The following is a 15,135-nucleotide window of genomic DNA, read 5'->3' as shown; positions in this document are numbered from 1 at the left end:
CTAAGAAAAGCGTGAAAGTGGAAAGACATCAACCCTATATTAGTGCATGTCGAACATATTCTTTTTCACAAAACGACATGGAATTATTTATGCAAACTTTCCCTTTTCTAGAATCCTTTAGGGCATTAATAAATACTAGTGGGTTGTAATGAGGACATTAGATAGTAAGTATTAATTAATAAATTGATAATTAAAGATAGTAAAAGAAGGATTAAGAAACTAAGAGGTCCAATTAGTTTTACAATTAATTAATGAATGACTGAACAAGATTAGATAAATCGTGGACTAGTACTATGATGAAGATCATGACGTGCGACCATTGAAATGAGTTGTGTTTGTGTGGACAAGTCGGCGGCGGAGTACACAAGTGGGTTAATTTGCGGCCATTAATGGGACTGACACATCGATCGGGCCATTTTCTTGGTTTCTTAAGGGTTAGCTGAGCATAAGAGTCATATTTTTTGACAAAATAATAATAAAAAAAAAAAAAAAACGTGTTCAATTCACTTGGACATGTATGCTCTATTTACTCTCTCTGTCTCTTTGACTAAAGTTTTTAGAATTTTCCAACCCACCCAATTACTGCAAAGCGTGACCAACCAACCCCACTCGCAGAAAACGAACGCTGAATAAAACGACCCCACTAGCTAAAAGCTTTTTCTTTCTTCGGGGCAATTTCGTCATTTAAAGCAGATGTGATGTTTTTTAGCCACATTCTCACGTGCATCCCTCACTATCACCAAGTATTTCTTTTGTAAAGTTTGTTCCAATTTCATAATTTGTGATATAATTAGCTTAATTAAAAAGCATAATTAAAGTTTAGGACTTAAGCGTGCAGAACTCCCCACTAGTTAAAGAGTTTGACAAAGGGTGTATTTGCTATCAAAGCAAAGCAAAGGGTTAATTTTCTAAATAGAATGTACCGACGAATGATTCTTTATAGAAATAGAACATTTAATAAATAAATAAAAAGTGTGATCATGCAGGATCCAAATCTACTGTTTAAGTTTTAGTATTTTAATTAGTATCTAACCAATTAAATCATATCATATCATCTTATAATAAGTATAAAAGAGTTAATTAAAAAATAATTTAAAATTTTTTACGTGACGTGGTATGATTTGATTGGATATACAATAATTAAGACACTAAAATTAGATAACAAATTTAAGTCGGACCATGCATGCTTTGTTCCTTTGTTTGAGTTCAGTGATTTTTTTTTTTTAAATTTAAAATGGGAAATTCAAATTCTACGCTTCTAGTGAAGCTAGTGCGGGTTTTGCGCCAAGTATTAATCGATAAACTTCACTTATTCCAAAACTTTTTGTTCTTGCTGCCATCTTTTTCCTTCAATTATTTCTTTTGCAAATGATGGATAGCTAGCCCAAGTATATCGGTTTGTCGCATTTGTAAACATTTATCAATCAACTCGTAATAAATAAAAATATTTCACCAGCTTCAGAATTGTTATCAATCAACTTGTAATAAATAAAAATATTTCGCCAGCTTGTTTTCATTTTGTGGCCTTCATGCCGTCCCGTTGCAAGCCACCATATAAACAGTAGTACGGCACTACTTGACGGTTGTAAAGTATACGGCCGTCAAATGTAAACATGGCTTAATTCGCAATGTCACGTAAATTTTAGAATAAACAAGAGGGATGTTTATTATGATCCTGATTGAGTCTCACATTGTTAAAATATGGGCTTAGTATGTGAGTTTATAATCATTTAGACACTCTCTCCCTATAAGCTAACTTTTAGGAATGAGTTATACCCAAGGGTTATAACAATTGGTATCAGAGCATGCCCTCCTTTGACTCATGTTGCGGAAGGGGCGACCTGAAAAGGCCAGAGTAGGCCATCCAGAGTGGGCCGCTGTGGACGTCGGTGTCGGAAGCGTGGTAGTATGTTAAGATTCTGATTGAGTCTCATATTGCTAAAATATGGGTTTAACATGTGAGTTTATAACCATTTGGGCACCTTTTCCCTTTTTGGGCACCGGTTCCCTACAAACTAAATTTTGGGATGAGTTCTACCCAAGGGTTATAACAATGCTAAATTAATTGAAATTCAAATCTCAAAGCAAGTTTACGATTGATAATCTTTAATTTTAAGTGATACTGAAGATATATTTAGTAGTACGTTGATTAGTGGGGTAATTAAAGAAATAGATCATCGACATCGTTAATCATGTTATCCATATATGAATATGTAAGTTATTCCATTTATATAATGTAGATAATAAGAGCCTATACTGTTATTCCTAATCAGAATGCCACAAAAAAAAATCAACTTACATGCGTCAGAAGTGACAAAAGTGAATTTCATTGCCATATCGTCCTCAATGATAGTGAGCATATATGCCTCCGTTCATTTCACCGATTTAAGTTTAGAATTTAAATTTTATTATAATAAAAATTCTTAGAAACAGTTACAGTGCCCGTTCGGTTCGCTAATTCAAGTTTTTAATTCGGGTTGAGATGTGATGTTGTATGAAAGTTTTTTATTGTAGCAAAAAAGTTAGATGTAACTGTTTCTGAGAGCTTTTTACAGTAACAAAACTCGAATTCTAAACTCGAATCAGCGAAATGAATAGAATCTTAATTTTTTTATTATAATATAAAATTCTCATATAAAATTATATTTTAATTTAAATCAAAATTTTAAATCAACGAACTAAAAGTACATATTCATATATCATGCATGTGAATAAGCTAATTCATGGACCCTTATAATGAATGTGAATAAGCTAATTTATGGACCCTTATAATGAATGTGAATAATGGACCATTAATTTTATTGTACGATCTCGATGCATGATAACAATACGTACATCATGCATTTAAAGCATCACTACAAACTTCAGTACCAACTTGGTAATTAATCAATATTATTTTATTATTTTATTTTGATAATTAAGACGATATAGTCGAGACTTGGACCAGCATCTAATGCGCAGCCTTCCACACGTGGAGTCTCACTAGAAAGGGTACTTATTTGTATTTATGTTATTATATTATATATAATATCGATCCGTTCATTTTATCGATTTGAGTTTAAAATTTAAATTTTATTACAATAAAAAGTTCTTAGAAATAATCACATATAACTTTTTTACTACAGTAAAAAATTCTCACATAAAATCACATCTCAACTTAAATTAAAAATTCGAATCAACAAATTAAACGGGGCATATATAATTTAGCCAAAACTAATCTGTCCAACTAATTATAATTTATAAATTTGAAGTGGAAACTTCTGAGAAGATCTTATATAAAGGAGGGCTATTTACTTCGATAGTTTTTTAGAATATGTACCTGTCATTTGATCCATAACATTTACTTTTAAAGATATAATTACCCTAAGTTTATGAAACATACCGCTTTAAACTTTCAATTAAGAAACCATTATCTTCATATAAAATCTAACAACAGTACGTGAGGGTTTTAGTTATAAAATAATGAAAAAGATATTTAAAAATAAAAAATCTAAAAATAAAAAATTTTATGAAACAAAAATCAAACCGTGTCACGATTTCAATTTTTTTTCTTTTTTAAATAACTTTTTAAAATATATTTGTTTCTTTTACATTTTATTCTAATTAAAAGGGATTGCGTGACATGCTCACACTACATTTTATTTAAAAATAGATAATTTATTTTTTTCGAATGCATAGATAATTTGTTAACTGATTAATTAAAACTGTATATTTCATAAATTTCAGAATATTTAAGACCTATAAAAATAGAAGTAGCCATTTGGCGGAAATAATCTTAGAAAATAAAAAATATATATAATTGAACAATAATGGTATTGACATTAATATTTTTTAGTACTATATTTTTCTTCGAGTAGTGGTCCAATTTTTGACCATGATTGATTTACAGACATCTTGCAACATGGCTACATGGCCATCAAACCAACCAGTCCAAGTATTTGACTCCCCTCACTAAAAGATGGCATCGTTCACTTTGTAGATTAAAGTTTTTAATTTGAGTTGAGATATGACATTTTTTAAGAGTTTTTAATTATAGCAAAAAGAGTTGATATGACATTTTTTGAGAACTTTTTACTGTATAAACCTAAAACTGAAAATTCGAATCGGTGAAATGAACGAGGCCTTAAAAAAAATATATTTATCTAGTAAGACTTCTATATTAATAGGATCTTACCATTAAATTTAATTAAAATCACATTATATTAAAAAAATATAATAAACAGATAATTTTTTATATAAATTTAATGTCTAAAAATATAAAATTATTACTAATTTATTTTTTTCTTATCTTAACAAAGAAACTCTCTAATAACATAGGCGTTTAAAAGAAAAAGTGCACGTACAAAAATGAAAAATAAAAAGAGAGAAATCATCGGAGTTAATTGAGACATGACATGATCAAGGTGAGTATTTGGTAGTTTATTGGTGAAGACTTTGAATTAGTTGTTATTAATACTTTCTGTTATATGACCATTGCAGCCATAGGATCAGTCCCATCGAGGGATAATATCTCTGCTATCTATCTAGCTAGTCCCAAAGGCAAATAAAGGTAAAATATAATACTTCCAATAATTTGATCTGGCATTTTAAGCTAATCATTGTGCATCACGTAGCATATATATATATATATATATGTATATATATATATATTTATTGCTTGCTAATCGCACCACGTAGCAAATTGATGGGCACTTTTGTTTTATACATTTGCACAAGCGCTGGCTTGATTAGGTCATTCATTGCGTTTTTTTTTTTTTGAGTGGATTTAAGGCACGGTTCATTTTTTTAAGTTTTATATATATATTTATTGCTTGCTAATCGCACCACGTAGCAAATTGATGGGCACTTTTGTTTTATACATTTGCACAAGCGCTGGCTTGATTAGGTCATTCATTGCGTTTTTTTTTTTTTTTGAGTGGATTTAAGGCACGGTTCATTTTTATCAATTTAAGTTTTTAATTTTAGTTTTATTAAAATTAAAAATTTTTATAAAAAATCATATTTAAATTTTTTATTACAGTAAAAAATTTTCACATAAAATTATATTTCTACTCAAATTAAAAATTTAAATTTACAAATTGAACAGGCTAAAATTACTTAAGAGACGTTTGGTTCATGGATTAGAATCATATGATTAGAATCATTTTCAATTTACGTGTATTTTTTGTGAGAGAAAATACTATAATAAATTATGAATCATAATTCAAATTATGGTTTGAATCTTCTAACTAAACATCCCCTTAGTCCTAACACAGCTCCACATGTCTGGAAGAACCTTGTGGTGACGTGGGTCCCAATCTTTCACTAAGGTGGAATATAAAGTCTGACCGTTGAGTAAAATGAGTTTTCTTTTTAATATAGTTTTTGATAAAAAGAGATCTGTACCTCAATTTATCTTTATTTTTATACTCTGTTTATTTCACCGATTCGAGTTTAGAATTCGAGTTTTGTTATAATAAAAAGCTCTCAGAAACAGTCACATCTAACTTTTTTATTACAGTAAAAAGTTCACACATAAAATTACATCTCAACTCGAATTAAAAACTCAAATTAACAAACTAAACGGGTCCTTAGAGTCATGCATTTGAACCAAATATGAGAGAGAAAAGATCCACCGTCAACTAGCTTGTGAATTTATACACATCGATGTACACAATCTTATTATTTTATAAAACAAAATAGGAAAAAAAATAAACTTTAACAGATGTAGAGAATTATGGAGCAATCGTAAAGAAATTCAAATCTTATGTTTAAGTCTCAATTACTGTCTAACAAATAGTTAAGCATCTTAAAATTCAAGATGTAAGATTACATGCATAACTTAAGTTCGATTCTTCCTTAGCGGGAAAAAAAACAAAAACAAAAACAAAAACAAAAAAAAAAACTTTAATCTCGATTATTATAAGGCTGATTAGACCTCCTGGCCTTTTAATTAATCAAAGAGTTAAAAGCTTGAGTAAATACTTTTGTTGTTCAAAACATCTAATAAGGAGTATCTGCAGGTCCTCTAATAATTATTATGGCCGGAATCATTCAACTACACCTATTTAGTAAAAAGCGATGAAATATTTAAAAATATATATATATATATAAGGCTTAATTTATTGAATCGATTCGAATTTAAAATTCAAGTTTTATTACAGTTAGGCTTCATTTATTTTATCGATTCGAGTTTTCAGTTTTAGATTTTTACAGTAAAAAGTTCTCAGAAAATGTCACATTTAATTTTTTTATTACAATAAAAAGCTCTCTAAAAATGTCACATCTCAACTCGAATTGAAAACTTGAATCTGCGAAGTGAATGAGACAATAACTCTAAAAAATAATCACATTTAATTTTTTATTATAATAAAAAAATTTCATATAAAATCACATTTTAACTCGAATTAAAATTTTAAATCAACGAATAAAAGCGAACCTAAATATCACACCCTAAATATCACCTATAATGCGGTATGAAGATATTTTTGACATAGATATTATTATGGAGAGATATTTGGTTATATTTTTATGGGTGTGGCTCTGTTTTATTGGTGCTTGTTTGCGTTGTTTGGCTGCAGCAGAGATATGACAAATAATGAAAGTAACCGCCACGAATGTGAAGGGGATGAAACCACGTGGAACACTGCCAGAAACCGTTATTTTTTATAAAAAAAAAAAAAAAAAAAGTCAGACAATATTTTGATGAAAATAAATTCAAAAAAAAGAAAAGAAAAAAAAGGAGCATGGAAGAAGTGTAACTTGGAGGCTTCGGCACTATCCTTGAACTTCCCTTTGTCTCAATCCAAGTTGAAGTTCCATTGACACGTAACAAGGGAAAAAAGTATTTCAAACATTGGAAGGTATAATCTTTAGAAAAAAATTATTAAAAGTAAACAAATAAAAGAACAACGATTTAGACGTGATATCGGTCCGGGATTAAATTTGAAGAAAAGTGACACGTTCTTTTCGCTGATTTGAGTTTTGTTACAGTAAAAAATTATTAAAAACAGTCACATTTTAACTTTTTTGTTACAGTAAAAAATTCTCACACAACATCACATCTCAACTCGAATTAAAAACTCGAATTAACAAACCGAACAGAAGTGTCGGTAAATTTGTTTTATTACGACTAAGGTTTTTCTTTTTTTTAATAAAAAATATAATAATAATAAAAAATTAAGAACGAAATATAAAAACTTGAGTTGTTTTTTTTTTTTTTTTTTTTTTTTTTAAATGTATGCAATACAATAATTGTTCGATACGAGTAATTTACTTGGATCGTGAAGTTTACGGGTAAAAAAAACTGTATCTATTTTAACTTCTAATATTATAATCAATTAAACGAGTTATAGACCGTTTCTATTTTGATCCACCGACGGCAGTCGTACTACTATGATTGCATAAAAATAGATAAATAATTAAAGCGGTATTAGATTTACGGATAATGTATTTTGATTGACTCCTCATACGGTTTAGTAAAAACTTATATTTTAAGAAATCGAACACAAACATGTTTTTATGCTAAAAATATTAGTACTTATCACTTTGATTGCTAAAACAATTTCTTTGCTTACTCCGGAAGCATGACATTTGGTCAATCATTCGTATCGTGATCAGTGCCGCCACCATAGAACTAGTCAAACTGATTTCTTTAATTCTTCTTTGTTATTTTTTAAATGAGTCCAGACTTATTTCTAAACTTAGGCCTATTTTATTTTACCGATTTGAGTTTTGAGTTTTAGATTTTTACAGTAAAAAGTTCTCAAAAAATATCACATTTAATTTTTTCTGTTACAGTGAAAAGTTCTCACAAAATGTCACATCTCAGCTCGAATTGAAAACTTGAATCTGCGAAGTGAACAAGGCCTTAGAAACTCTATGGCGTGTTTAGAATTGATCATGTTTTTATTTTTTACGTTTTTTGAGAAAGAAAAATAAAAACGTTTTTAAAATGGCGTTTGGCACAATAAAGATAAAAAACGGAAATAAAAATGATTTTTTAGTTTAGTGTAAAATGAGAGAGAAATGAAAAACGACTTTTAATCATTTTTTATTTTTTATTTTCGTTTTCTCCTCTCTCGAGCAGAGAGAAAGAGAGAAAAATATTAATGAGTTTTTTTATACTGAAAATAAGCTCTTGATAAAACTACCAAATGCTTTTTTAAAAATGATTTCTGTCTCAGATTGAAAACATTTTCATTTTTATTTTTATACAAAAAATAAAATAATTTAAAAATGAGTTCTAAACACGCCCCTAATTTTACGATGCTTTTTTAAAAATGATTTCTGTCTCAGATTGAAAACATTTTCATTTTCATTTTTATACAAAAAATAAAATAATTTAAAAATGAGTTCTAAACACGCCCCTAATTTTACAAAAACTATACGAATTATTTTTTGGATGCATGTTTGGTTCGCCGCGAAGTCGTATAGTTCTGGTAGCTTATACGTGCCAGTTTATAAGCAGAAGATAGTATTAGTAACTAATCATAATGTATTTTTAACAATTTACCCAAAAAAAATCCATCTTAACGGGAAAAAAGAAGAACAAAACAAATCATAAGATAACAAACATCGTCGAGTCGTAATTAAGGATGATAATTTTACACGTTTACTCATTTATCTGCGGAGACCCGCATTAATTGGGACAGAAAAATCCATTTTAAATGGATCTGAACCATAAACGAGGTAAAATTTTAACCCATCATGAGTCGCAGTACGAAGACGGATTAAGAGATCTTCGACTTTATTTCCCGTTTACCTGCCTCGTTTAATTATATTGTATTTTTATATTAGATATATTATTGTATAATATATTATAATATATAATTTTAAGTATAATCTATTACATAATATGTATGAAAATTTAAACCTACTTTTTTTTAATTTTTAACTTAATATTTTGTATGTTTGTATTGTTCAGTTATTTATTTATTTATTTTACAATGAAAATAACTAATTGGGTAAATAGAGTACTGTAAATACTCCGAACTAGTGGCCGGAAAATACGTCTCGTAATCAGTCAACTTATTTGAGTTCATAAAACGAGTATAATGAGTATTTTTTGTTCACGAAACGAATAGGTAAAAAGACCATTCCGCTCTAAATCCACTCCGTTATTATTCCTAGTCGTAGTACAAAGGTAATAGCGACTTTTTTTCTTCTTCCATTCAAAACAAATCACTTGAATTTTTTTAAAATTTTTTAAAGCACTAATGTTTGAATATTGGTAGCCTCAAAAGTCTTATCAAATCAATAGATTGTAAAACATTAATGCCTCATCCAGTTCGTCGATTCGAGTTTATATGTAATTTTATGTGAGAGCTTTTAACTGTAGCAAAAAAATTAGATGTGACTTTTTGTGAGAGTTTTTAACTATAGCAAAATTGGAATTAAAAACTCGAATCAGTGAAATAAACGAGGCCTAAATTCATATTGATGTGTGTGAACTTAAATCCATCATTTGGTTAGGTCAATTTTATTTTATTAGTGGACCTAAAATTTAATAAAAATTACAAGATATGACTATTTTTTAAGAGTTGAATTAAAATATGGCTTAGGTGTACAAATATCACTTCCATAGCTTATTTTTTCAACTATATTTTTTGACAACCTAAAAATACCCTTTGAGTTGATTTTGTCATGCTTTTATTGTGATAACTTCCATATATCTCTCATAGTTGAATTTTTAGAAGAATTTATTTGAAATCCAAGTTTATTAAGTTATTAATCCCGATTTTTAAATTTTGAAACATTAATTGCTCCTCATACAATAACGTGAAGTGATACCAAATTATAATGTAGTATCAATTATATTACTTACAATGTCATTATGTTACTAAATTATAAACAAGTTCTACCTCATAATGTAAGATCAATTATACAACAAAATACCATAACACTATGCATCATCGAAATGATGTATATACACTAAATTTGGCAAGACAACATTCACCAAAAAAAGAAAAAAGAAAAATCGACAAGACGATAATCCGTAGAACATAAATTTCTAGCAGTTTGTAGGCAATATGTCATTAAATTACTTACAATGTCATTATGACACTGAAATTACAAACAATCACTATGAAAATATAAAATAAACATTTTTTTGCTAGTATATAAAACAAGCATTTAAACTGCCACAAAACAAACTGCCATTTGCAAGCGCAAACGTGCACAGATAGGCGATAAATAACAATTAGTGAATTTTTTTTAAAAAAAAACCAATGATGTCATAAAATCATATTAACGTAGCTATCATTATATTTGTCAATTTTGCATATATATATAGTTTTGATCAATTTTACAATTAAATTACTTGTATATTAATGACATGCGCTAGAACAATTCATTGATAGGAATAAGAGTACTAATACTTGCTGTGTTTTGGTTTTTTTTTTATAATGACGTTGCTTGTACTTTAATGACATGGGGTAGAAAATTCAAAATTGTTTATCAAGAATAAGATCACTGATGTTGCTTTTGTGATCGTATTTATAATGATATTGTATGTATTTTAATGATATGAGCTAGGAAGATTTTAATAGTTAAATACTGATATCAATTTGATGCTGACTGCTTGATGGTTTGAATTTTAACTTACAAATCAATTTTATTAATTTGTGATTTAATGAATCTCAATTCCTTTATTTTGGGGATTTACACTTTTTAAAATGGTAGATATCCCACAAAATGTGGGAAAAAAAATTAGAGCAACATCTAAATTATGTAAAAAAACTAATATAGCATTATAAGGTTAATAATGTAATTACATAACATGTTATTTAAATATCATTATACAATTAGACTATTGATGAGATATTCTTAAACTTAAGCCACATTTCAATTCTATAATTGTAATTCGGCCATATTTTAATTCTATAGTTCTAATTCGGCCATATTTTAAACGATAAAGATATAGGACAAAATGTCACAACTCATATATTTAAAAAAAAAAAAAAAAAAAAAAAAACCACAAGGAATCAAACTAATTACTTTCACCTCGGCTCTTGGACTCAGACGGGTTTGAACTCTGATTCCAAACCAACTCAAAATCCCCTAATCTAGAGTTCAATTCTCTTAATTTCATAGAAATTCAAACCATTTTACACATGAAAAATTATTGTCCCGTTTTGGATTTTTCACTTCTCATGTACGTTTTCACTTGTATGAAACACGTATTAGATTATATTCTCTACTATACTTTAACTACACACATTTAATCTTTATTTGTTTCTTAACAAAAATCAACGAAAAACAGAAGATGAGGCATATGGCTCAAAGTAAGATTTTATTTATTATTATTTTTTTTTGGTTGGTTCTCCTCATTTTTTACAATTATTTGATCCAAATTTTACGCAAGAATCTTTTCGGTAGGACTAGCGCAAGAATCCTATTACAAGCGTAAATAATATTTAACTCTGGATCAGAATAAATGACCGGCGCACGTGGAGTACAGGGGCTGACGTGGAAGCGCGATCGACCGCATATGTGTCGGCTCAAGAATCGAGAAAATGCAGAACAAACCCGCCGACTTCACACGGATCCCCATGACAATTAGGTCCGGACCGACTTGCGCTCCAGTCCAAAACAGGTGTCGTAAGCAGTGACAAAAGCCACCCCCATGTGCGATTTTTACACGCAGTCACTACATTCCACGCCCGCCACGTGTTCCCTTCTTGGTCAGCACTAAAAGCTACATCGCACGTACCCAAAAAATTAAAAAAAAAGTTTAGAAAAAGGATAAAAATGTTGTCGTTCACGTGTATTCTAGAAAACCACTGGCTTCTTCTGCCACGTGTCTCCCTTCCCCTCCCTATAAATTCCTCTCTCTCCCTTGTGTTCTAAGTTTCAAACGCCGTCATCGTAGCTTTATCCAGAAGGAGCAGAAACTACTACTACTACTACGAGAGAGAGAGAGAGAGAGAGAGAGCGTGAAGAGAGAGAGACAAGAATGACAACTGAGTTACAGTTACCGCCAGGCTTCAGGTTTCATCCAACGGATGAGGAGCTTGTGATGCACTATCTCTGCCGTAAATGCGCGTCGCAGCCAATCGCCGTCCCGATTATCGCCGAGATCGATCTTTACAAGTACGATCCATGGGAACTGCCAGGTAATGTTTCGATTTCACATTTTTCAACTTTATTTTCGTGTTTTATAATTATTTTTGTGATTTAACTGATTATTTATATTCGTCTAATTTACAGGCTTGGCTTTGTATGGGGAGAAAGAGTGGTACTTCTTTTCGCCCAGAGACAGGAAGTACCCGAACGGTTCGAGGCCGAACCGGGCGGCCGGGTCCGGGTATTGGAAGGCGACCGGGGCTGATAAGCCGATCGGACATCCTAAGCCGGTTGGGATTAAGAAGGCCTTGGTTTTCTACGCTGGGAAAGCTCCGAAAGGAGAGAAAACCAATTGGATTATGCATGAGTACCGGCTTGCTGACGTGGACCGGTCCGCTCGCAAGAAGAACAGCTTAAGGGTATAATTACCAACTTCGATTCAATCTTCATCCCAGAAGTTAGGGGTACATTAGACTTTTTGTTGCACGAGTGCTTAGGGAGAGAGATCAGATCGTCGGAACTTATATCGTGACTGCCATTTGTGTTAAAATGGCGGCCGTAAAGCTAGTTTTCATTTTAATGGGGGAATGAGTTGGAAACACTCTAATCCGACGCTACTCTTTACCGAATTGTAGGTCCCACCAAACGTAAAAACGGCGTGGGCCCAAGTTTTAACGATAGATCCGGCGAGCACCGGATTATCACCAATCATTTCGCAAATCAACTATAAACGAAAACCGAACCTGTTTTTTGTGTGACTAGGACAGAATGAGCCTGTCGCTTGTATGCCAAAATTAATTAAGAATGACCAAAAACTTTTAGCTATTTATGCACAAATATTCCTTCTGATCTCTTCCTGGCATCAAAAGATAGAGAGGCAAACGAAAGATATCGCAATGTGATCATGTGGCTCTGATTTAGATTTTATTAACTCATATTATTGATCACTGTGATAACTGATCGACGGTTCTGATTTTGCAGCTGGACGATTGGGTACTGTGCCGCATATACAACAAGAAGGGCTCCATAGAGAAGCAAACCCAAAGCTTGAACCGGAAACTGGCGAGTTTCCCGGAGCCGGAGGACAAGAAGCCGGAGAAGCTGACGGCATCGCAAGTTCTCAACGGTTACCCGCCACCGCCGGCGGCGACGGGGGTGAATGATTTCATGTACTTTGACACGTCGGAATCGGTGCCGAGGCTCCACACGGACTCGAGCTGCTCGGAGCACGTGGTGTCGCCGGAGTTCACGTGCGAGGTCCAGAGTGAGCCCAAGTGGAAGGAGTGGGAGAAGGCCCTCGATTTCCCATATAATTACATGGATGCCACTGTGGACAGCGCGTTCGCCTCGTCGCAGTTGCAGGGCGGGGGTAATTATCAGTTGTCGCCGCTGCAGGACATGTTCATGTACCTGCAGAAGCCCTTTTGAATTTTGACTTGGGTTGGCCAAAAACGGAGAAGACTACGGATGGTATTTTGCTGGTTTTCGGTGTCGTGGGACAACACGAGACGAAGGTCCATGACTGTTGCTCTGCGATAGCTCACATAAATATATAATTAAGGAAGAAGAATTAGAATGAAAAAAAAAAAAGGAAAAGAAAAAATATAATATATATATAGAACGCGAATTCCGTCATTGGGGATTTCACTTGTGGGGTCCAGCATTTGGCTCCCGGGGGTGGACTTGGGTGCGGGTCGGTACACCGAGCACATTGATCTTTGCATATAGCGGTAGCATGTGTACAGCCTGTAGATGTAGATAGATATAAACGTTGTCACCGTCATGATTTTGAGTACCGGGCATTTATTGGCCCCAAATCTAAATTTTAATATTTCTCGTTGTAGCAGATTAAAATTGTTTTCCTTCTTCGTTTCTTGTTGATCTGTTTTCTTTCTTTTATAGTTTGGAGGATTCCTCATTTTTTATATGGAGTAATTTCTCTCGTAAGATAAAAAATTACTAATTCTAATAACTTTTTTAGTATTCATACATATTTGTATAAAGAACCATCTGTTATAATATAAAATACGGTCAGAATTATTCTGACCTATCGGATTGAATTCGGTAAAGAAAAGTCTATCGGAGAAAATTCATCTTTTATATCGTATTATCTTCAGCAGTTTGCCTTTATCCTTTTTGCGTTTGGTGGAGTTTGGGATAATAAGCAATTGACATTGAAGTGTCGAGTCACCAATTGCTGGAAACTTCCCTAGAAAATAGTGGAATTGAAAATACATAAATCTAAATAAAAAATTGTACTACATATTAGATCCATTAGTTGGCTACCAATAATATCAGGTCTCAAATTAAATAAAAATATTTGTGGATGCGACATGGGTATGTAGAAAATAAGATGGACGGACGGGCAATTGTTTGTGTGAAAGTTTATGATGTAATTTTTCGTTCAAAGTTTGGGTACGTATAAATGTTAATGGTTAAATCTTAAATGTTAATGGTTAAAGATTTAAGATCTGTTTAGTTTGTTAATTTGAATTTTTAATTTAAGTTAAAATATAATTTTATATAATAATTTTTTATTGTAGTAAAAATATAAGATGTGACATAGGTACGTAGAAAATAAGATGGGCGGAGCGATTGTTTGTGTGAAAGTTTATGATGTAATTTTTCGTTACAAAGTTTGGGTACATACGTCAAGGAGATGGAAATGTTAATGGTTAAAGATTTAAAATCTGTTTAGTTTGTTAATTTAAATTTTTAATTTAAGTTGAAATATGATTTTATATAAGAATTTTTTATTGTAGTAAAAATATAAGATGTGACATAGGTACGTAGAAAATAAGATGGGTGGGCGATTATTTGTGTGAAAGTTTATGATGTAATTTTTCGTTCAAAGTTTGGGTACGCATACATCAAGGAGGATGGAAATGTTAATGGTTAAACAGTGAAAGACATAGGCCTCGTTCATTTCACCGATTTGAGTTTAGAATTTGAGTTTTGTTACAGTAAAAAGCTCTCAGAAATACACATTTAACTTTTTTACTACAGTAAAAAGCTATAACATAAAATCACATCTCAACTCGAATCAATGAACTAAACGGGTCTTTCCGTTTAGTTCGTTGATTCGAGTTT

At 31.4% G+C, this 15,135-nt stretch overlaps 1 protein-coding gene across 1 annotated transcript; it reads left to right on the top strand.

Annotated features, from left to right (window-relative positions):
• Positions 1-11,816: 11,816 nt before the first annotated feature.
• On the top strand, positions 11,817-14,032 carry LOC21396546 (NAC domain-containing protein 2). The gene is made up of 3 exons (XM_010097114.2): positions 11,817-12,095; positions 12,190-12,464; positions 13,027-14,032. The coding sequence occupies exons 1-3, from the start codon at positions 11,936-11,938 to the stop codon at positions 13,471-13,473; spliced, it is 882 nt and encodes a 293-aa protein (XP_010095416.1). The 5' UTR covers positions 11,817-11,935; the 3' UTR covers positions 13,474-14,032.
• Positions 14,033-15,135: the final 1,103 nt, after the last annotated feature.

Source organism: Morus notabilis, unplaced genomic scaffold (genome assembly GCF_000414095.1).
Source record: "Morus notabilis unplaced genomic scaffold, ASM41409v2 Scaffold1379, whole genome shotgun sequence".
In the NCBI taxonomy this organism is placed as follows: domain Eukaryota; kingdom Viridiplantae; phylum Streptophyta; class Magnoliopsida; order Rosales; family Moraceae; genus Morus; species Morus notabilis.
This window is presented reverse-complemented; position numbering and strand designations above follow the sequence as displayed.

What these genes read in the sequence shown, in the direction of transcription:
- LOC21396546 (XM_010097114.2), top strand. Translation starts at nt 11,936, where the DNA reads ATGACAACTGAGTTACAGTTACCGCCAGGCTTCAGGTTTCATCCAACG. An exon ending in CGATCCATGGGAACTGCCAG is followed by an intron (nt 12,096 to 12,189) that starts GTAATGTTTCGA and finishes TCTAATTTACAG; the next exon opens with GCTTGGCTTTGTATGGGGAG. An exon ending in GCAAGAAGAACAGCTTAAGG is followed by an intron (nt 12,465 to 13,026) that starts GTATAATTACCA and finishes CTGATTTTGCAG; the next exon opens with CTGGACGATTGGGTACTGTG.